The sequence below is a fragment of the Cebidichthys violaceus genome, unplaced genomic scaffold, assembly GCF_023349555.1.
Source record: "Cebidichthys violaceus isolate CVI_PGR_0920_01 unplaced genomic scaffold, fCebVio1.0.p SCAF_510, whole genome shotgun sequence".
In the NCBI taxonomy this organism is placed as follows: Eukaryota; Metazoa; Chordata; class Actinopteri; order Perciformes; family Stichaeidae; genus Cebidichthys; species Cebidichthys violaceus.
Window position 1 is genome coordinate 1 of NW_027176718.1, and position 23,684 is coordinate 23,684.

General features: G+C 42.1%; 2 protein-coding genes across 3 annotated transcripts; one reads left to right on the plus strand and one right to left on the minus strand.

Moving 5' to 3' along the window:
- Positions 1-571: 571 nt before the first annotated feature.
- On the minus strand, positions 572-2,532 carry LOC137888120 (translin-associated protein X-like; the record flags this gene model as incomplete). The annotated part of the gene is made up of 4 exons (XM_068731438.1): positions 2,259-2,532; positions 1,181-1,270; positions 956-1,070; positions 572-702 (listed from the first exon to the last, which is right to left on the minus strand). Coding segments are annotated over exons 1-4 (352 nt in total), but the record flags the coding sequence as incomplete, so codon positions are not given.
- A 2,093-nt stretch (positions 2,533-4,625) lies between these two features.
- Positions 4,626-23,119, plus strand: LOC137888121 (egl nine homolog 1-like). 2 transcript variants are annotated; one of them, XM_068731439.1, is made up of 5 exons: positions 4,627-5,669; positions 14,847-14,966; positions 21,373-21,509; positions 21,595-21,662; positions 21,781-23,119. In XM_068731439.1, the coding sequence occupies exons 1-5, from the start codon at positions 4,932-4,934 to the stop codon at positions 21,828-21,830; spliced, it is 1,113 nt and encodes a 370-aa protein (XP_068587540.1). In that variant the 5' UTR covers positions 4,627-4,931; the 3' UTR covers positions 21,831-23,119. The 2 variants fall into 2 exon arrangements, with proteins under 2 accessions (XP_068587541.1, XP_068587540.1); XM_068731440.1 differs by lacking the exon at positions 14,847-14,966 and having other exon boundaries at positions 4,626-5,669.
- Positions 23,120-23,684: the final 565 nt, after the last annotated feature.

The following is a 23,684-nucleotide window of genomic DNA, read 5'->3' on the forward strand; positions in this document are numbered from 1 at the left end:
ATTTTCTGCATTTGACTTACTATGTATTGGGACGTACCAAATATATTTCAGGCGTACTAAATATTATGGCATTATGGGTATTGGAAGACACAGAGTCTACAGCCATGTGGCTCTGTGAGGCTGTAATGTCAGCTGAACATGCTGGTGTTCAGCAGCAATGCAACCTGAGGGGGACATGAATGTTTGTGCAAAATGTCGTTGAGATATTTCAGTCTGGACTCAAATGGACACACAACGATCCCTACAGCTACACCACTAGAGCGGCAAAGAAGTTAGCTTGTTGCCTTATTGTACATGGCTCTATATTCTAGCTGCTAATGTATGCTAGAATATGTATACGTTTCTCATTAACTGGATATGAACCTATCAAACATTTTTGAAAGGACCAAAAGTATTTTCTGGTCATTTTTAAGTCTTTACATCACTTTACATCTTTTTTTCTGAAAACTCACCCTTGAACATTTTTACATGCTCTCTCATGAAAAACTGCAATATCATAAAGATAATGACAATCATGTACATTTTATTAAAGCGCTTCTTAAACAAACAAAAAGGGTCAACGGACACTCACCTGCTGTGAAAGCTCTGTGAAACTGAAAGATGTCCTCTCCTCTGAGTTCTTCAGCAATTTGACCGATTTTCTGCCTGACTGCATCCAGTTTCACTTCTGCTTCTTTCAGAATATCATCTGCATTTGGTACACTTCCAACCCCGGGAGAACACACAGAACAAAAATTAGAAATGCAAGGTCTGCAAGATACACGTTGCTTTAAAATTCTCTCTAAAGCAGAAGTTACATTGCGTTATTCAAACAACTGTCTCTTGACTTTATTTTTAACAAAACAGAACAATTAAAAGTAAAGCCACTGTACTAACATGTCAAACATCAAATTAGCGAGAAATAAAGCAAGAAAACCTGTAACACGTTCCAAACTTGTGTTACGGCAGTATGTACCTGGTCACTCTATGTAAAAGAAAAATGGTCCTCTTGCTTTCGATGGTGACGTCTCGACTGATCTTAACGAGTCGCTCATATTTGTCGTGTTTGGTGTCGAGCTCCTGTTGGAAAACTTAAGACAGGAGGAAAAACAAAAAGGTTAATTTGAGTGATAATGTCTCAACACAAATGAAACTACAGCAAAACATTTGGGTGGAGTCAAAATGCTGAGGATGCAGTTACCTTTGAAAGCAGCAATGACAGGTGAGGACGAGTTGGCACCGGCGTCACGGTCCTGCACCGCATCAGCGTTTCTCCGGGGACATCCTTCACCTGACGCGAGGCAGAAAGAGTCCGGTGATGCTGCAGCTCGTCTTCAATAATAAAAGCTTCTAGTTGCCGTCACTTTCTCTAAACTGGCCTTGGCAAATCAGAGAGGCACTCCACCGATTTGGTACATGGAGACAAGTTTAGTCATTTACCCTGATGTTAACAGGAGTATTTAGACTTGAGCTGTAGACTTAAAGACTAAATATTTAACGGTCTGTGTAACAAACTGTGGATATGAAGCTTTGAATCACATGAGGTGTGCATACAGCACAGGGGACGAACAAAAGACACTAGTCCAGAGGTGCGTTGTGGGAATTGTAGGATCTGAAGTTTTTTTGAGCTTGACTCAAAATTAGGATACTTTGACAATTGTTTATTAAATCTGTCTCTCCACAAGCGTAATGTAAGTGTATTACTGGAGAACTTCTTGAACTGAAACAAATAGCTGACAAAAAGAAAATGTAATAATTGCAACAATGTTGATTTCATCGTGTAATGCAGTTTTTAATCACACATTTCCCCCTAAAAAAATCACTGGTTTCAGCTTCGCAATCATGTAACGTTGTATCTGCCTCGTGTATTAGTTTTCTATGATCATTAAGCGACTAGCTATCTTAGCTATTAGGACACTAACTTTTGGTTTGCGGCATTGATTTCTAGTCACACATTTTGTAGACCAAATCATTAATGAATTAAACAAGAAAACAGCGGGCTGTTTCATCAATAGTGACAATAATTGATAATTGCAGCCCCTCTGGTGCTCGGACCACCACTAACACATGAAGAAACTCGGTTAGCAGTGATGTAAAAGGAGTGGAACAATGTAGGAACCATGTCTCTACAGGTCAGTGTTTACAGCTAGCATAGCACGCTGCATGTTAATGTGAGCTAACTACTTTATTAACGACACGTTTACTGGAGTTACCACGCTGATGACAACAATAAGCTGAACACGTTGCTACTCTCAGTCGAGTCTCAAAACTGGACTTACCTTCTCGCCTATTCATGCCTGCGGTGTTGAAATGTCTTCTTTAAATATATTTAACACGTATAAGCTCGGTCTAGGCTGCAAGTTATTTAATGGAACTGTTTTAGCAACACAAGTCCGTGCTGCCGACCGACTGTAACGAGGCAGAGTAACGTAAACTGGAGCTTTACACCCGTCAGGGATTATAACGAGCACCAGACAAAACAGATACGTTCAGACATGAAAGTTACTATCAGTCAATAAAGTCTAAATATCCTACAATGCCGAAAGAAATCGTGTTTACTTGTTTTTTAATAACAGGCATCCATGTGGTCATCATTATCCGCGGGGCTTCTACGCTGTATACACACGTAGAGGGAATGGGAAATGCATTATGGGAGATGTAGTAACATCAGAATGTGACATTTGTTTTATTACGGCATTTCCCAGCATAGTCAAGTCATATTTGCGGATTTTTTTTTTTTTTTTTTTTTTATATTTAAAAAACATTTACAAATAAATTAAACTATAGACCGACCACAATTAATTGTATATTTTAAGATGTGCTTGACCTGGAATATATAAAATTATGTGTTTGTACTTGTTAATATTTTTATGAAGCATTCCATGTGCGATTGTTGCAGGAACTATATTTACAAATTATAGGCATGCTCCTATGTAAAAATGTATTCAATAGGGAGTGACACGTGCCCACCCTTGCAATTTAAATATTCTCTGTTTCAAGTAAAAACCCAGATTGAGCAACCAGACATCTCCAGACTGCCACCCTAAATTGGCCTGTGTCATTTGTTGCTATTAAAGTATGTTTCATCCAACCTTTCTTGATCAGATTGCTCGCTTCTCTGTGTAACCCCTCCTCCAGGGACTCCTGCAGACTGTGTACGTGCCACACGTCTGGTGCCAACTTGAGCTTGCGCCTTGCCTCTGCACAGCACACTCCCCGTCATTCAACCACCGGTTTGTATTATTTAATCAGTGACTGTACCCCATCAGTGTATATAATGGTATATGCAGACGAACAATACGTTGGCGCTCCATTAAAGAAAATCTAATCAAAATGTGTTACAATATGCATTCCGATGGTCGTTATAAGTCCCTATAAAGCGCAATCATGAGCTTCTTAACCGCCCACTAACTCATTGATCAGTCTATGTAAAACCCGCAAAATCTTTATGCAAAATATTCTTTTGTTGTGTGAAAGGAATTTCACACATGCGAGCCAGGAATGAGGGCACAACACTGACGTTCAATCACGATGCCTTCAGGTGCTCCCTTCAAGCTCTTATATTCGAGCTTTCGACCTGCTGGGTTTTCTCAATTATTTATCTGTTATTCAAAATAAATGTATGTTTTATAATATGTATAGTGAATAATTATATATCATATTATGTATAATCATACATCATATTATGCATAATTATAACAACTGTTTGTATTGTATTGCGTTATTTTAGAAATCAAGCTGCAGCGAGCTACTTTGTGCTTCTGCAGGAAGACATTTTGTCTGGATGCTCTATAAGCCAAAACTGTGATAGCCTACATCACTTGTCCTTGAGCTGCAATGCAGACACACTTTCCAAATTTACAATATTTTCCCCAAAAAACATTCTATGGATTAGATGTAAATAGAAGTGCTTCCTTTATTTTACCACTCCTTGGATTTCTTCTACCTTTTATGCAGTGGTGGTTCAAGAATTCAAGTATTTTACCTCAGTAAAAGTAGCAATACCACATTGTAAATATTCTTTATTACAAGTAAAAGTGTTCACTTAAGTGGAAGTACAGATTCATTACTTCTTCAGATGTATTTGTATCTAAAATGAAAGTATTTATCATGCAGTTTATTCCATGATATTCAGACTGTTGTATATATTTTTTTTATATATATTATGGATATCATTTAATATTATTGGATAAATGCATTACTCTGTAAGTAGCATTGTAATGAGGTGGCTGAGGTGGAACTAATTTACTGTTGGGTAGTGTTAAGTAGCATAATATTAAAGTAAAGTACAAATACTTCAACATTTTTCTTAAGCAGTACACTACCTGAGTAGCCTACATTTACTTTTAACTGTCAGTGAACATAAGTATAGAGAATAATCACTAAGGCTGTACAACTGGAGCTGAGGGCTCTGGTAAAGATGAAACATATACTATATTACTGTGTGTATTATTTTATTGATTGGTCAGAGGCGGGCTTAATCATATATGAGCAAGGGCATGCTCCCTATTCGCTTAAATTAACGACTTCCACGTTTTTTTTAGCAGATCTCAAGCCACATCATGAACGTCGTTGTTTGTCCGACAGCCCGCGAAGGCCGCACGAGGGGGACGGTGCTTGTGTGTGACGTCAGAGCAGGCAGGACCACAGACAGGCTGAGCACACACACCGAGAGGCGCCATGCACTACCCTTGGACCGACAGCTAGCCCGCCGAAGTCCTCGACCAAGCCCGAAATGCTCGGTCCAGGGCGTACGTTGGTGCATTATTTCACTGATACAAGGTATGGAGAAGGACCCAGTATGATAAAATGGCGGGGTTTTGAGTCTTACTTTTCCGTCTCGCTCGGTGTAGCGTGGGAGAGGCTGAGGATCGTCTCCAAAGTTGTCGGGTAGCGGGGCGCGTGTGAAGGATCGGAATTAAAGGCGCAGTGCACCCGTTGTAGCCGCAAACATGGAGCAGAGCGATCTGGACCGAGACCAGCAGTACTGTGAACTTTGTGGGAAAATGGAGAACCTCCTCAAGTGTGGTAGGTGCCGGAGCTCCTTCTACTGTAGCAAGGAGCACCAGAAACAGCACTGGAAGAAACACAAGCTCATCTGTAAGGAGACGGACAAGGCGCAGCTTCCCAAACAGAAGCCCGAGCAGCAGCCGCAGCCGCCGCCGCCTCCTTCTCCGCCGCCGCCGCCGCCGTCGTCAGGGGACGACAAGGCACCGGATAAAAACCGGGAAAAGATAAGTCCAGAGCAGGTGGACAGTGCGTCTCTACCACAACCCACAAACACAGAGGTATCGGGGGACGATGACGGACCGAGAGAGGACCGGTCCAACAACACCGCCACACCGAACGGACAGACCAGCTCATCCCCTCAGAAACTCGCCGTGGAGTACATAGTCCCGTGCATGAACAAGCACGGCATCTGCGTGGTGGACAACTTTATAGGAGCTGAAACCGGGTTAGGCATTTTGGATAATGTCCAAGCGCTGCACAAAACGGGAAAGTTCACAGACGGACAGTTGGTCAGTCAAAAAAGCGACTCCACTAAAGACATACGAGGGGACAAAATCACATGGATAGAGGGGCGGGAGCCCGGCTGCGAGAAGATCCGCATTCTAATGAGTCGCATGGACGACCTGATCAGACATTGTAACGGCAAACTGGGAAACTACAAAATAAATGGAAGGACAAAAGTAAGTATTGCAGCAGGTGGTAAGACACAACCAGCACTGTGAATGCTGGGTATTTTTTAATGCATGAAAGCCAGTGGTGTGGCAGAGCTAGAGCCCTCTAGGTCTGCCGAATTACACTGTCACGCGACCAGGTGGGTCAAAACCAGCAGTGCTCTGGCTCCATAGGACTACATGAGAAGCACGTTTTGCGGGTATCACTCAGCAGAAGTAGAGCTGGAGCTGTAAGACATGTTGTCATCTTGTCAGGTGTGTCTAATACATTAGTTCATATACTAGAGCTGCACATGTGCTCCATGCAGCTCTATTAGACACGTGCTGCTACAAAGTGCGCGCGCACAGAAACGAGGAATACGCCCCGCTTACACGAATCAAAACTGTGCATATCACATTTTGTGCTGTCATTTCTTATGGTAAAATAATTTGTACGTGTGTCTAGGAGCTGCGGTAAACAGTGGGATGATCCTCAGCGTGTCAGACAGCGTGAAGCCTGGAGCGTGAAGCCTCCTCTGGAGCTGACTGCAACCCTGAGCTGGCCTTAGAGGTGGCAGACAAAGTAGAGCAGCAACTATTTAGCGATTAGTTGTCAACTGTTCGATTAATCGGTTTGTGAGATAGAAGTCAAAATTCTCTGATTCTAGCTTCTATATGAAATATTTAATTGAGTTGTAAACAAGACATTTGAGGATGTCATCTTGGGTTTTTTCACACATTTTATGACATTTTATAGACCAAACGACTCATTGATTAATCAACAGATCAATCTGCAGTAGTTAGTTAGTTGCAGCGCTAATACAAAGTGTTTTAGTGTGTCAGCTCAGATGTTGGGTTGTGTGTGAAACGCGACTCTCCTTTCAACCAGATCTGGGCGCCTTGACCTTGTGACATGAGACTGACCCAGGAGGAGAGGAGCCGCTCTCGCCCCCGACCAGCTCTGATCGGCCAACGCTGTTATTTTTAGGCTGCGTCTCCTGTCCAGCTACATTCTTGGTAGAGTAGACATGAAAACGTTTTTCAGAAAGCGCATTATTTCAGTGAGTGGTTCAGTTGTGCAGCCGCTCCACGCAGCTGGCCACTGAGTCAAAACACCTACTGCCCTAGTTGCCTTGGCAAACACCCGCCTGGACTGTGACCAGGGGAAATCAGCATGACTTGCACAAATGGAAGTCCGCCAGTATCAATGGCTCAAAGGGATACAACACAATGTAAGCACAGTTCACATTGGGAAAGATAGAGGAAAAGGATTTTGCCCAAATAATTATTTAATGTCATTGTTCCCATTTCCCCTTTTTCACTTGACAACAATGCAGGAAGTCGCAGGCAGCAGGACGTGTTTGTTTCTCTGCAGCTCCAGCATGTTGAATGCTTGCTGATGCCGTCGTAGCACAATCGGGGGACATTAAAAAGTTTGTTGCAGCAACACGGTTGTCTCGCTGTGTTAAAATAGCTCATTAAGCCGAGGCTGCATTATAAACATTCTTACCGCTAGTGTACAAAGCCGGTATTATGCAGTTATGTTGTTGAACATGAAACATGATGACTCTGACTAGCATGTCATTACGTATGTCAGTGTGGAGTTTAAAAACTGGATTAGATCAGGGCTGCAGCTATCGATTATTTCATCGATTGATTGTATCGTAAGCTGCTTAGAGCTCGTGTTATGAAGTTAAAAGGGTCATAATTCTCTCTCTAATATCTATTTTATGTAGCTGTGAAAACATCTCTTTTTGAAACAAATGCATTTCTGCAGTCTCTCACCAACATTTTTTTTTTTTTAGCTGTTTGAGCCCATCATGATAACGTTATAATTTATCATAGCCCAATACACATTTTTACTGAAAAGAGCTTGAATGCATCCAAATTAAACTCAATGAAACCTCCTCAACATTAGCCGTTTGCTCCGTTATTTAGCCATGCAGGACTGCGATGCACACCGGCTGCTAGCGGCTAACGTTGCCAGCTCTCTCCCTGCTGATTTCAGCACTGATTAGTTGTTCAGTTTAATCTGCAGCACCCGCAAACCCACACCCCGTAGTTGGTGTGGGGAGGGGGGTTAAAACGGAACCTGCTTTTTAGTAATCGCGTTACTAAAAATTGTTTCAGCCTGCAGGACTGCTAACTATATATTACATTACATTACGGTCATTTAGCAGACGCTTTTATCCAAAGCGACTTACAATTCAGTATCTATCTACACACCGTAGACGCAGCTACGGGAGCAATTTTGGGGTTAAGTGTCTTGCTCAAGGACACATTGACATGAGACTAGTAGAGCAGGAGCCGGGGATCGAACCGCCGACTCTCTGATTGAAAGGCAGCCCTGCTCTCCACTTATCCACGGTCACACCAATCCAACCGTAAAATGTCGTCTTATTTTGTGCACCTGATGCACAGTAAACTTGCAGTATACCCAGTCTTATAAGACAGTATTACACACACATTTAGATAAAAGCTGCATAATTGTCTCAAGCTGTAATAAGCATAACAATGCACATGAATGTGTGCCATGTTGCCCGATCCCTTCGTAAGTGAAAATATCAGTAATTATATAAACCAGTTTCTGGAGATTCTAGTTTCAGCAAGAAAAAAAACTAGAGCCAAATTATCGATTAGTCAATAAACAGAAAGTCAATCTGCAACTGTACTGACGATCGAAAAATTGACAAGTTGAAAAGTTGACTTTTTCGATGCAAAAATGCCAAACATTCCCGAGTGCTAGTTTCTCAAATGTGAGAATTTCCTGCATTTCTTTTCATTACGTGATCGTAACATTCTATATTTTTGTTTATAGATGGTTTGGTCGTTTTCAAATATGTCGCTTGGGCTTTCCAGGTTTGTGTTTTTTCAGTACATTTCTGATATTTTCATTTGAATCAATAATGAAAATATCAGTTTGTCACAACCCTAAATACGACAGAGGGATGGTCAATGGATGAATGAAAGCCATGCAATTTTATATTGCAATGGCAAGAAATGATTGAGAAATTCAATTGGAAAACTGTTACTGAGGAAAATACTGTTAATCCTTTGTTGCCATTAAACAGCCCTGCACTGATTTGCCCTCAATGGCCTCGCTACCAGCATCGCGAAACACCTTTTGTCTCCCGGTATACAAGGGTATTGTCACGTCATTCAACCCCTCACAGCGAGCCACGCCTCTCATTTTCAGGGAGAACTGCTGACAGATGTTAAAAAGCAGTTTCACCTAAACAATCCATCCCGTCTCCTCCCCAGTGTTGTTTAATAATGTGCAACTGAGTTTTTGCATTGCATGTTGAGTTATTTGTTGCGTCATTTGTAATGTCACAGACCGACTGTGGGCATGTGTGCTTTCATAAGGAAGTTGACCGTTGACCTAATTCTTAAAGCTCTATAGAATAAGTCGGCTAGAGGAAGTCATGTGGCAGTGGAGCCAGCGCTACACTGTGCTATAGGCTATGCCAGCCTACAGTACCTGCATGCCACCTCCTTCCTGCTTATTGTTTAACCATCACACAGTAAACAATGAATGCGATCGTTAGTCAGAGCTCAGACTCACTCATCGTCCATGGTCAAGTATGAGCCAACCTGCCACCGGTCCTTTCTTAAAGCGCCTTTGTTTAAGACGAGGACAATACATTAACAGAACTACAGGGAGACGACAGGAACAATGAATACAGAGCGGTTTACAACGTGTGTGTGTGTGTGTGTGTGTGTGTGTGTTTGTGTGTGTTTGTGTGTGTGTGTGTGTGTGTGTGTGTGTGTGTGTGTGTGTGTGTGTGTGCGTGCGTGCGTGCGCTAGAGCTATGGGAAAGCATAGCATAGGAAATTAATAAATAAGTTAATAAATAAAAAGAGCAAGTATTTATTATCCTCATAGTATTAATAATTATGTACACATTATTATATACAACTAATAACACTATAATAATAATAAAGTCAGGGAGGCGTGCCATCCACTCGTTGCAAAGGCACTAACGTGGTTCTCCAGAACGGGTCAGCAGGGTTATTGTTTCATTTTGTAGTTATTGACAAGACATTTTAATTATTCATAAAAAAAAAAAATTGAATGCCGATTTGTGTTTTGGCTAATTGACCCAACTGTGGGTCACCCCCAGGCCCTTGTAAGAGGGGTCTGGCCCAGTTTGGGCTTGATCACTTTAAAAAAAAAAAAAAAAAAACGCTCCCAGACCCAAGGAGGGAGCCTGTTTATGGGGAAAAGTCTCTTTGTAATCATGTGGGTTTCTAATAATCTCATAAAACTTTTGTTGTTATATTCTCATGTTTGCGTGACATACCAGAGAGATAAATGCAGCCCTTTAGTTGGATGTGACGTGCTGTATGGTTGCAATATGTAATATTAAAAGGTGCTCGCAGCAAAAGTGAACCCTTTAAAAAAAAAAAACGCTCATACAAACTTCACACTCGATGCTTGATTGGCTCCTGAGCAACACACCTGCCATGACGAAGTCACCTTGCAATGGCGTCAAAGCTTAACTCGATGTGCATGGATAAGCTCCAGACTATAGCAAACAATAGCTGGAGTTGAGATGGAGATGTTCCCCGGAGCTAACAGGCACACCGCATCCGGAGGTCTTTGAGTCTCACCGAGATGGGAGGCGGAAACATTGTGCTGACACATGTCCCATTGTGGCCCTAAAACCAAAGCACATCCAACCCTGTAGCATGTTTACAGCTTCATTAGCAATTAGCTGTCATAGTAACTGATTACATTTGTGATCTGGCAGACGACCAACTACTCCTTTTGCTCCACCGCTGCTTTTCCTGTCCTGCCTCGGGTTAATGCCTCTTCTAGCGATGACCGACCCTTTTGGCTTCTGTTTCACTGGCGCTACTGACGGCTTAGAGTCCAGCAACGGTAAACACACTCTCCGTCTTCCAACAGGTGTTGTGCTGAGGTGACGGGTCGTTGGCTCGTATTAGCACCACTGGAAACACCAGTGGCTGCCTGTCTGGGTCCGTCCATGCTGATGAGGTTCTCGTTTACTCATGTTGGTTTTTTAGAGGTATCATTATTAAATTGAGTTTCACAATAACCATATGAAAGTTCCTCACAGCAACTTTGGCTGTTGGAGCCGTTATTTAGCCAAACAGGACTGCGCTGCGTACGACATGCTCGAGCCTGCAGAGCCGCATAGCTCCGCCCCCACGGCGGAACAGAGTGCTCTGTATTCAAAGTTTATTAATACTGAATGTGTCGCGTGTCCAAATTGCACCAAATTCGACACGGCACTCCCCTGGGTGAGCACATGTTTATCTCTGCGTTTACTGTGCCGAGACTGTCTAAGGAGCATCTGGCTGTGAGCCAAGTGGGGCTTTGAGAAAGACGTCTTCTGCATTTGACTGTTCGCAGCAGTAGAGTTGAAGACGGGGAGCTTTTATGGTGGGTGGAGCAAATATTATGCATTTTAAAAAAAACTATGACGTTATAAGGATTGTGTTTATTGGATCTATTCATTATAAATGTTTTTTAAAGATATCAGTTCAATAATTTATCATAATAAGTCACTCTAATAAGTACAACTATCCCTGTGCCCCTCCTGCCTCTATGCAGAATGAGAGGGAACTAAGCTGATGGTTGATAATGGATTTAATTACCTGCCTCTATTATTTTATTCAAACACACACCTCTTTTCTTTATGACCCAACTTTTTTTTGAACTGCGGCTATGATGGATTTTTATATTCTTTTCTTTTTTTTTCATATATATTTTGCTGACTGTGCTCATTCTTTTACCACTGGCAACGAGAAAGTATCGGTGACTGATCCAATTACCGAGTGAGCTTGCTTGGCTCACACACAGGCACGATGGAGCCGCTCAGTCAGGCTGAGCGGTTACCGCACAGAACAGACACGGTACTGTCTGATCAGCTCGCTTGGCTTTTAATTTTTATTTTTTTTGTATATGAATATAAAACCTACTGACTGATTGCAGGACAGTTTTTGAAGATGTGCTGTCGCTCGCTGTTTGTGTCCAACACGCTGGCTTATCCTATGTGACTTTATGACTTGTCTGGAGGCAGCAGGCCTGGAGCTTTAAGCCGCTCACAGAGTTCAGCCGGTGTGTTTATCTTTGGTTTGTCAATGACTGACACCGGCAGAACGTGCAGAAATCCACAAGGCCGAAGACTTTACGCAATCCCCTTCAGAGTATTTGCGTAATGATAGCAAAAAAACTGTGCTTGTGTTTTCCGCTGCAACATGTTGAGGGGTGAAGGGTAGCGCCGCTGCTGTATACGTCCTATTGTTTAGAGCCTTCAGTGCAGAAGAAAAGAATAAACTAGGTCATTACTTTAAACAGGGATTTCCTCTTGAGGCAGCACCGCTGTCCGACAGATAACACGGTGAGCTGGGGGACCAAACCGCCTCATTTCCCACACTCCCCTGCGCTACAAGGTCTCCATCCCAACCGTTTGTACTCGACCTTTGGATAAGCATCTCTTCTGTGAAGTGAGCAGACCCCGTGTAGCTTTTCCTTTTCGCTCCACCCCAGTGCACGGCGCAAACCAAGGATGCACTGATAGCATCTTGGTGATCGGTGTATCCCTCCCAAGTGATCAGGGCAGCACCAGGTCAGGATTGACCCTTCGCTAAGCAGATTTAGTTGAGCTTTCAGTTGCAGTTGTCTGAGACAAATTGAGGATGAGGAACAAAAATAAACAATCGGCGCACAACTTGTGTGCAACAGATCAGTCTTTACGAAACAGAAGGATCCTCGGCCTATAATCTCCATTTCAGATATTAAGGGATTAAATTAGATGTGTTTTTTTGTTGTTTTTTTAATTATTGAATTATTCTAGATGCCCAACAACTGTTTATAGTCAATATTACAGTGACATTAAGTCATTGTAATGAATGCCATTGTCACATCATCTGTCTATCAACGGTGCCATTGTCTCATAAGAAAAATAGATATTAAAATGAACGAAAACAATCGGTTCACTTCTGTCTGTAAATGCCTCTGGAGCTGTGCCTGTGGAATGTAAACAAACGACATGGCAAGCGAGGTCAGCCTCCTAATGAAGCCACCGTGTAATGAAGGAGAATATGTGACTGAGAGGAAAGTGAGCTCAAATGGGGATGTAGGTCAGGTGAAGACGGCGAGGAAGCAAGCAGTGTATACGAATTTCTGATCCTTGTTGTCATTTACACCAGGTTACGTTAAGATATTAAGTTCTGCCTGGACGCTATCTCAATATCTAACATAAGGAAGATATTGGTGAATGATGCTCACATGTACTGTAGTGAACAGGCTAAAGATTTGATCAAGAGCAGTGTCTCTTGTCTCTGTATCTGAGATTTCTGGGTCCTCATGACCAGATCACGTGAAAGTCAAACTGGAGTTAAACAGCATTTCATACAAGGTCGGCATTTACAGATACTGGCTGATCTGCATTCCAGTCATGTGTTTTGTCTGGATTTGTATACACGTTTGTGTATGCATTCGCTGTGATATGATTTGGCTTTGGGTTTGGGTTGCTTAGTTGAGCTTGGGCTGGAGTTGAGTTTTCCCACTGTAAATGAACCTCTCATAGACTATGTGCAGCTGTCCAGTATCAGAAAAAGAAAGACAAAACTGCTGTGTCCAAGTTTTTTTTTTTTTATTGCGAGCGTGTCAAGGCTCTCACACCTTCAGTCAGCCCACACACACACACACACACACACACACACCACTCTCACACTTTGTAACCCACACAAACGCACGTTTCCTAGCCGAGACTATTTACCCATCTCCGGCCTTACAGCATGCAGTAAAAGGGTGGGAGGGGCCACATAGCAGAGGATCAGCCAACCTTCCTCACGCTCTGCACGTAGCACAACCATTAAAATACTGCTCCCTCTGGAAGGAGGCCAGGAGTCAAAGTTTACAGCAGTTCACTCCTCTCTTCTGGCCCAGCCCCACCCCTCTGCTCTCCTCTGTCTGTCCTCATTTCCCCCTCCCTCTCTTTTACACACACACACACTCTCACAGAGAAGCTCACTGTATTGCATCTTACCGACAGGAAGCCCTTTGTCAGTTTGACCCCCCCCCCCTTCTCATCTTTATGTTGCCGTTTGTTGCTTTCTTTGCTTTGAAGGCCCTGATACCGTGCATCGCAGTGGTAACCTGATTCACTCAGTAGATGTGAGCACAATGTCCACCACTATGGTCACATGCGTAGGAAAACAACATTCAGACGTGTGTGTGACGTAGACGCTTTTTTTTTTTTTCTTTTCTCTCTCACACTTGCTGAGCTTGCAAAGAATTTGCACCTCAGATTTTGAACTACAGTTACTATGTAGTACAATAAGATGATCTTTCCAGAAGTATGTGGACCGACAGACTTCCATATTCTTAATTCATTGATTCAGTTCAACTCCTCAAAGTCCAAATATTATGAAATATAACGTATCATTCCCCTGCAGACCTGAAAGATTTGCAGGAGTCAAACATAGAAACGTATAAAGACATTATCTCCCCTGATACGAGAGCCAGTGGGGGAGTTTAGTCTGCTGTGAGTGTTTATAATAATGTTGCCATGGTTCGTGTTGAACCAAGTGCGTGGAGGAACTTGCCTTTGTTTGTCGTATCACTGCTTCGACACGGCGCATGAGGGCTGAATCTTCCCTCTGGCTTTGTGCACGTTCACCACTCACCTCGGCTCCCCTTTCAAGTCAGAAAGCACGCAGTTGCATGTTGTCCCAAAAAGTGTTGGCTGCAATTTGTTTGTCGCGGCGTGAGAGTCACCGCTTCTGTGTGTGAGAGAGAGAGAGAGAGAAAGAGTCTTTTTTCCAAGGGACTTTCTACGCTGTTTACACCAAGACGTTTACAAGAGCTCATAGGGGTTCGCTGCCAACACCCAAGCAGATCATGCGACTCTTAATAGAGCAGGAAGAGGCAAGGGGAAGTTGACGTGCTGCACGATATCTCCGGTTTATTTCCTCGCTAGTTTAACGTTTATAATGAGGCAGCTGTGCTGTATTCGGTCTCTGCTCGTGTGAGTCTTGGTGCAGGTGAGGCGAGGACAGTGCCGTCTGGCTTAATGCACTCTTAAACTGTTCCTTCATATTCATGCAGTAGCTCTGTTGACTTGTTTAAATTGCACATGTGATCTAGACACTGAATGCATATGTTTGTGTGCTCTCTGTGTATCTGCTTTTTACTAATCATGCTTTTTCATCTTCCTGTCCTGTCTTCAGGCAATGGTGGCGTGTTACCCTGGAAAGGGTACAGGATACGTGCGCCATGTGGATAACCCCAACGGCGATGGGCGATGTGTCACATGCATATATTACCTTAATAAAGATTGGACTGCCAAGGTATGTGAGTGATGTGTGGAGGAAATACTGTCAATGAGTACTAGAGGATAGTCGTTCCAATTAACTGAACTATAACGTCATTTATTCTCTTGTTCCTTATCTGCTTCTTGTTATAAACATTGATTCAATCGTCATTTGAAATTATCAATTACATTTTCACTGAAATAACCATGAAAACAAAGCAGATTAGCATTAATGCCGTGTGTTCATGTGTCTGGTATCCATATTCCAGTTGGACTTCCTGTCAAAAGCATGTGACATGTCAGTTCTCGTCTCCATGGTGAGGTCGTCACCCTCCGTCCTCTTTTATTCCACACTCGATACCCGAGTGGAGTCGGTGGTAGAGGTTACGTGTCAGTACGTGCTGTTCGGCCACTCTCCCTGGTTCTAATCCCATTAAAATGCAGAGATCCTGCTAATCCAGCCGCACCCGATCAGGGAGAAGAGCGCCGCCGTGCTATTCTCCTCCTGCAGGGAAGTAGAGACACAGGCAGGCGGAGGAAAGAGACCAAAGTGTTACTTCTGTCAACCCTCTGAAAGTCAGTATTTCCTTTTAGATCATTATTGTCATCTATAGTGGTTATTTGCATTGAACACACATCAAATTATTAGGAAATAAATTATTATGTTTTTAATTTCAAACTTTTATCCAAAAAACATCTTGGCATTAGTCATTTTATATTAAAGTGAAAACATCTCCTTCAAACAACTGTTTCCCACCAAAAACTACATATTACAAGATTACATTTAAACACATCGTGATGGCGTTACAATTTACCTTCGCCCACTACTCAGTTTTATTGAGTAGATCTTGAACACACCATAAAGTCTATGCAACGTCCATTACCGTTATCAGTTTGTTATCAGCAGGAACGTGCTGGGGAGAGACTCCATGCTGTCGGCAGACGAGCCAGTTACTGTGATTACTCTAAACGGTGTGCAGAGGAATGAGTTATATTATAAGACGGGTCTGATTAAGTTCAAAAATAGTTTAATGTTGTTCCTCCACGGCTGATTTTGGACTTTCACTTAATGTCGTCTTCACTCACCGACACAACTTTTGTCTGTTTGGCTGAGACGTTACTGTCTGTGCTAATAATAATAATAATAATAATAATAATTTTTTTTTGTAGCCCATGACGCATCCCAGGCTCCACGTTTTTGTCTCAACATGCACGGATAGAACATGAGGTTGGCTTTGGAGGTACTGCCAAATGGTTAGATTAAATTACAAATATTGTTTTAGGTAATTCAATTTACAACAACATAACATTTACAACATCAAATTAAAATGCATAATTCCAATGAGCCATTACGTTTGCGTATCACCTCGCCATCATCATGAGGTAGAGACAGACGTTTTGCTGCTGCTGTTGCCTAGCGATCGTTCTCTGATGCAGCAACACAAAAGGATCGTTTTACTAAACTAAAACACGACTGACGGCTTTATGTTTTTGGGTTGTCCACCCGTCCGTTCCTTTCTCGTGAACGCAATATCAGTTATGCCTGGAGGGAAATTCTTTAAATTTGGCACAAACTTCCCCATGAGCTTCGGGATGAACTGTTTCCATTTTGGAGGTCAAAGGTCAAGGTATCTGTGACCTCACGTCCGTCCTGTACTTGTGTTTTGTCACGTTATGTTTTTTTTCTAATTTATTTGGGAAGGTGCTTCTCACACATTTTTCAACAATCAGAAGTGGGCCTTAAGTTACAAAGGGTTGAGGACCCCGGATGTCGGCTCCACTGTAATATGCTTTAAGTGTTGGTGGTGCATGTCATTGGACAAGTGAGTGAACTCGCATCTTGAATATGAGACAGATAAACAGGAAGCTGCACACCAGGAAGGAACAGCACTCTGTAGAACAGAAAGCAGCAGCTGTAAGGTGGGAGGATGTCGTTCATGGTTCTCTGAGGAGACGATGACATTACTAAGACACGAGTAGACAGGAGATTGTCTTCCAGACTTCCTCACATACTTGACCTGCATATGAAAATTACGTAATTACAGGAAGCTCCTCTGTTTTGCCTCTGAATGCTAGTTGGTGGTAGAATGCTAGCTATGACAGAGGTTGACCATTATTAGCAATAAGGCAAGTTGAATGCGTATGTATTAGGGACCCGTCTTCTGCTCTGAGAGGGTAATAACACCTCATTTAACAGTAATGCATGTCCACCATGTCCCGGTTGACTCGTTCCAACGTGTGACTGCTGTTCCTATTTGTTGATTAAATTTGTTTTACATTTAAAATCCAGGAAGGGGTATTGCTGAGAATGCAACATCACGTTATTGTAGCATTTACTAGCTAATTTATGCTACACAGGAACAACATGTGTCCCTCACTACCCAATCTGTACATCCCACCAGATTGGTAGTGCACGAGTGCAAACTAATACTACACGCTTGTGTTAAACACTCATGCACTCTTTTTTTTTTTCTCTCTCTGATAATGCTACATTGTGAACAGCACATCTGTGTTGTAGTCGGGAGAGTAGAGCTAGTTGACGTACAGTCCTGTGCCTAAATAACAGAGCTAACGGCTAACCAGTTGAGGTTGTAATGAGTTACACGTATGATGCATTCAAGCTCCATTCAGTAAAAATGAATATTTGGTACATTTTAATTATATTATACTTAAAGATGTTTTCACAGTAATATCAAACAGATAGTAGAGAGGGAATTATAACCTGTTAAACAGTTTTTTGTTTTTAACTCACTGATGTGGGATCGGTACTCTGTATCGGCCGATACGAAAGTTCAGGAATCAGTAACGAGAAGGAAAAAATGATATCTGAACGCCTCTACTTTTTGACCACCGTACCTACAAATTGGGCGTAAACGACCATTTGGAGTATATCAGGTGTCTCGTGTTGCTGTGAAAACATGCTGTAGCGTCATACCTATTTGTAGCCAACAGATGCCAATAGGTTGGCATTCAAGCTAACCTGTGACCCACTTTTGCAGCAGTGTTTTGGGTTTTATAATCTATCCTAAATCTTTTTCTGCTGAAGCATTGTCCATCCGGTGGGTCACACTGCTCGTTTGTTCATCATGTAAGCTGTTGCATGATTTCCTATTGTCATGTTCATGCACAGGCTTCAGTTATTCAAACGAGCCATGTTCTGGGACCCCATTTACACGTGAATGATTCCAATCTTGTCCCTGATTGGCTGTTTATTCGGCATGTGATTAGCTGTGTTTTATAGAATGTGGTTGCCTGGATACTGGGGCTCCGTGAGAGAAGGACATGGCTTTGGAAGGTTCAGGTTCAGTTGCGCCAGTTATTTACCACCCAATTTTCAACATTGTGTCTCTTCAACTGCTTGACGTCAATACAAAATTATTATTAAGCTTTAGGTCCTTGTGATTCATTGTATAAAGTATCAACACTATTTGTTAAATTCTCTTTTCTCCTGAAAGTCCCAGCGTGGGGCATCATGTTTCGGTTATGTATGACCAGTCGCTGCTTTAGAATGTCCTCCGTTCACCAATGTGACAATAAGTGAAAGAAACAAGTCACTCTGGTGGGAGGAACAAGATTCAGGCAAGCGGAAGTCAAAGTGGGAGGGAATGAATCATCCACATGGAAATACTTTTCTTTCTGTTTCAAGTCTCTGCAAGGTGTGCCTTGAACTGCCCCCCCCCCCCCCCCCCAAAAAAAAGTGTATTACACACTGAGTGTAATAAGTTAGTGATAAAAAGATAGTGTATGTTAAGACCCAAAAATGCTAAACAGCTTTTTTTATTGCTGCGCCAAGATGTATAAATATCAATCCATCCATTTTCTAAAGTGCTCAGGGTTGCAGGGGGTGGGAGTGTTTCCCAGCATGCAATTGGTGAGAGGGTAAGGACGAGTCACCAGTCTGTCACAGCTGACGCATACTGTAGAGACTTGCAGACACATTCACAACACTCTTAATGACGTGCGTTAACAGTCAGGGTTACAGGGTTCACACTAACACTGGACATGAATCACATTATTGAAAGTAAGTTTATAATTACACCAACATCTTGTCACACCAATGTCAAAGTTTCCAACTTATTGGTACTGGTATCTGAGGGTACACCATGTGACTTCCTTCTGTGTAGCGTTCTCTTGGCGGGCATGGGGGCGGCAGGTTTATCTAGAGTTTATTCATTCATCATCTTGGACAGCGTGTCGGACATTAAAAAAACCTTTTGGTTCCACGTAGGGCTGAACTAGTTCTAAAACCTATCTCACTGTGGTTAGTTTGATTACTTGCAAGATTGTCTAAAGTTTAAAATGTTATTTTGACATATTATTCGCCTTAAAGAATTTGCCTCCATTGCAGTAATATTTCGATAGCAGCCCTGTACTAGCCCGAGTAGCCCTAGCACTATGTAGAACCTTCACAGTCTACTAGTACTGAAGTAATTCTGCATGAATAACATGCAATATATGTTTGTCTAGTACTACAGAGCAAACTGTCCTTGAGCGGCTAGTTTGTCAGAAATACTTCTGAAGAACAGCTGGTGTGTCTGTTTACAGCGCGGCCAAACAAACTGCGTTTGTCAGTCAGTAGTGATCGTAAGTGTGTTCTGATTTCATACGATGCATGGTGCGGGTGCTTCTTCCACACAACAGAAGGACATGGTAACAGGAGTCCTAACCTTACTCAGATGTTGGAGCAGCCTGTCGCCTGCAGCTTTGCATCCTTCAGCTGTGGCTGCTCCTTGCATCATTGCTTTTTTTTTTTTTTTTTATCATTGTGTTTCCTGTGACACAATCTGCCCCGGATGCTTTTAACTAGCATCGGTAGGAAATGTTGAGTTTGCATTAGCAGATACTCGATCCAGAGAGTGACGGGTGAAACAGCGAGGCTGGTTTCAATGAGATGAAACTAGAAACAAGAACTATAAATAACATGCATTCCCTGTGCAGGTCACTGGACTGTACATCACACATTAATGGTTGTAACTGTATGAGATTTTCATGATACCTATGACGCGGTTTCTCGGTATACCGGATGTATATGTTTGTATATAGCTATGCTGTGATACCACAATATATCCATATCATATTGACTGATTTGAGACTACATATCGTCTTAGATTTCGATGTCGTCAGTGTTGTCTTGTCCTGGTTTTATTACAGTCAAGTGATGTGACTTTCTGAACGTACCTGACTGTTCTAGCTGTTCCATTATTTGCCTTCACTCACTTAGTTTTTAAATACTGAGGAGTATTTATCAAAAATCTCATCGATTCAATATTTTGTAAAGACAAATGGACCCATTAATATCGTCACAATATCGATGTTAGTATTTGGTCTAAAATATCGTGATTTTTTTATTTATTTTTTTTCTTTCTCCACGTCGCCCAGCCCTAGGTATACGGTTACAACCTTATAAAAACTGATATAAAGACATAATTAATAGATGACTACCATGAATAGTATCAAAAATAGGATTTGATTTTATATAAATCTTAAGGGCTAAACTTTAAGGGTTAAAAATAATCATTTGATTAAATGGGATGTATTGTGAATTGTAAAGCTCTCTATCATTGTGCTCTGCGTCCAGTGCACAGCAGTATTTTCCAAAAATAAAACCTGCTGTGATGTCCAAAGCAGTTTCCACCTAAAAGGCCGCACTAGAGATCCAAATGATTACTCAGCTTGCTATAGGTCAGAAGCTGATGTCCTGCGAGGCTCATCCTGTGCGCTCTCTCTCTCTCTCTCTCTCTCTCTCTCTCTTACAGCCTACAATGAATGTTACCACCAGTTTGGATATGCCGTGCAGTCAAACAATAGTTCAAATCAGTGGTGCTTACTTTGACCCTATTGTGCTTTATGTATCTTTGTCACACCACCGGCATTCCCCCTCATTCAAAGTAGTATAAATGAGAATAGCATTACTCTTTCCGACGAAGGGTGTGAACCTTTTCGTCCCGCTAGTTAGCGTGTGAAGAGAGCCGCCTGTCATATCAGCTGTGTGAGAGTTTAAGCGGCACGCTTGCAGCAATCTGCTTTTTCCCTCTCCAGGTCCTTTATCCAGCCGGAGCAGTTTTCCTGTGGGTTATTCTTCCTATCCCTTCACAGGAAAGCCCCCCCCGCCCCACCGCTGCTGCTTCCGATCCTGAGCTTTCCTCCTCGAGCCCTTGGAGCTGGACAACAGCTTTCCTTAACATTATCGTCCTATGTTCGTAGTTTAAAAAAAGCCTGACAGTGGATTTTCTATATTAGCAATAAATGCGGTTTTAGGAGACGTTCACTGAATGTTTACAATTTAATACGGACGAACGCAACGAGAATCAAAAATCCCAAACCCCGTGCTCTGCTGAGGCTTCACTTAGTGCTTCCTACGGTCTCTCCTTACCTTCCTGCGGCTGCTTTGTCCTCATTTGTGTACATAACGGAGGCTGTTCCTTCTTGTTCTGCTCTTCCAGGAACATGGTGGCCTTCTTCGAATCTTCCCAGAAGGAAAGGCACAGTTCGCCGACATAGAGCCCAAATTTGACCGTCTGCTGCTGTTCTGGTCCGACAGACGGAACCCTCACGAGGTTCAGCCCGCCTTCGCCACCAGGTCAGCATCCATAATGCGTCCGCCGCACACGCACGGGTGATCCGCTCTGTTAAGCAGTCACTCAGTGCTCTGATTGTCTCCCCAGGTATGCCATCACGGTGTGGTATTTTGACGCAGACGAGCGAGCCAGAGCTAAAGAAAAATACTTAACGGGTAGGTTTTCATGTACAAGCTGCACAAAGATGTTTATATTGTTTAAAGCCCTCTGTGGTGCCGTTTTTTACGCTCTTCTATATCTTCTGTTGTGTGTTTGTGTTTACTCTGTGTGCAGGAGAAAAAGGAGAAAAGGTTGAACTTGGCAAAGCATCAGATCCCAGCTAGTGGGGAAGCCTGCGTCCCCTACAGAACAGCCTTTAAGCGCTCTGTCCTCAAACGGTGGCCTATAGAGAGCATGTGTGTGTGTTTTACATGACAGAGCAACAGACTTTTTACGCGAGTGGGTGGAAGATCCATTCTTACGGAGACAAAACAAACAGTGATTTCTGTTCGTTTTCAGCAAACCGGCAGATACCCAGAGGACCTTGAATGTCATGACATTGTACAGAAAGGGATTGTGTGTCTTGTTTTTTCACCTCTCGGTGAAATGAAAGGCTCGTCGGTGGAGAGCACTCGCGTTTCAACTGACATTTTTCAGAAAATCAACAGGAATTCAACTCCCAGAAAATCTGCAGCTTTTTGCATACTGGTATTTTGCAGTCAATTCCTTAAAGGTACAGTGTTCTGCATATGCTTAATGTGTTATGCTTTTCACATGGAATCAGCTGTTATATGCTACTGTATTGCTAAATGTACTTGAGGTTGCAATAATATGAGGAATGATCTGAATTAAAAACATCCTTTTTCTGACAGAAATGGTTTGGTCGTAGTTTGAATCCAGTCCTTTGCAGCACAGTAACGGTCACTGTGGTGGTGTTCCTCCTGATCTGTCTAAATAAAACAAAAACGACAGAGATTTAAGGAGCAGCACACATCTGACAGCAGGATAACGGCCTCTCATGCGGCCCTGCTGGCACCAGACGTGGTTCCATGCTGCCCTCTGCAGGCCTAGACTGTAAACTCCTAGTTTGTCTGACTTTCTGGACTCCAGCATTAATGTGACTACCTATGATGGAAATAGTTATTCACACTGAGAAGTGAGAGGAAAAACATGCTTAACTATCAGCAAATTCAGCTCCCCCTTTTATAAAAAATATATCTGTAGAGTTGCATTTATTGCTCTGTAAACTAAAGCATGTCAGTGATTATCAGTAAACATGGAAATGTGATTATTAAAATTATATTATTTTAGTATATCGATCACGTGGTAAATGACACTATCAACCAGTAAATTATTGCATAAATGGCTTTTCAATTTGATTTTTATTTAATGTCCTGCACTATGTACCAGAGTTGCCTATTTGTTTCATTTATCAATGACTTTATATTTACACTTTATGCATTAGATGACAACCAAGTCGGGGCTCTAATAAAATGAGTCCCTAATCTAATCTGCAACATTTTAAAACCAATACAGACCTTTTCCAAGACGATATCAAAACTTAGGCCTCACAAGTACACCGTGAGAATGTTCCTACGCTGTAAATGGACAATAAATCACTTTAAATTCCAAAGTATTGTCTTCTGTTTAGTTCCTGGGTGCAAATGAAGTAATCTGTGTAGTAAAATGTGATGTACAAAGGTTGTGCTAAAAGACTAGTGGGGAAAAATAAGGATCAGATATGGGATAGAGATATATATAGATAGATAGATCGATATAGATAGATTATATAGATAGATTCGATCAACGTGTATATATACACATATATATATATATATATATATATACACATATATATATATATATATATATATATATATATATACATATATACAGTTGTGGTCAAAAGTTTACATACACTTGTAAAGAACATAATGTCATGGCTCTCTTGAGTTTCCCTGTTATTTCTACAACTCTGATTTTTCTCTGATAGAGTGATTGGAACAGATACTTCTTTGTCACAAAAAACATTCATGAAGTTTGGTTCTTTCATGACTTTATTATGGGTTAACAGAAAAAGTGATCAAATCTGCTGGGTCAAAAATATACATACAGCAGTGCTAATATTTGGTTACATGTCCCTTGGCCATTTTCACTTCAATTAGGCGCTTTTGGTAGCCATCCACAAGCTTCTGGCA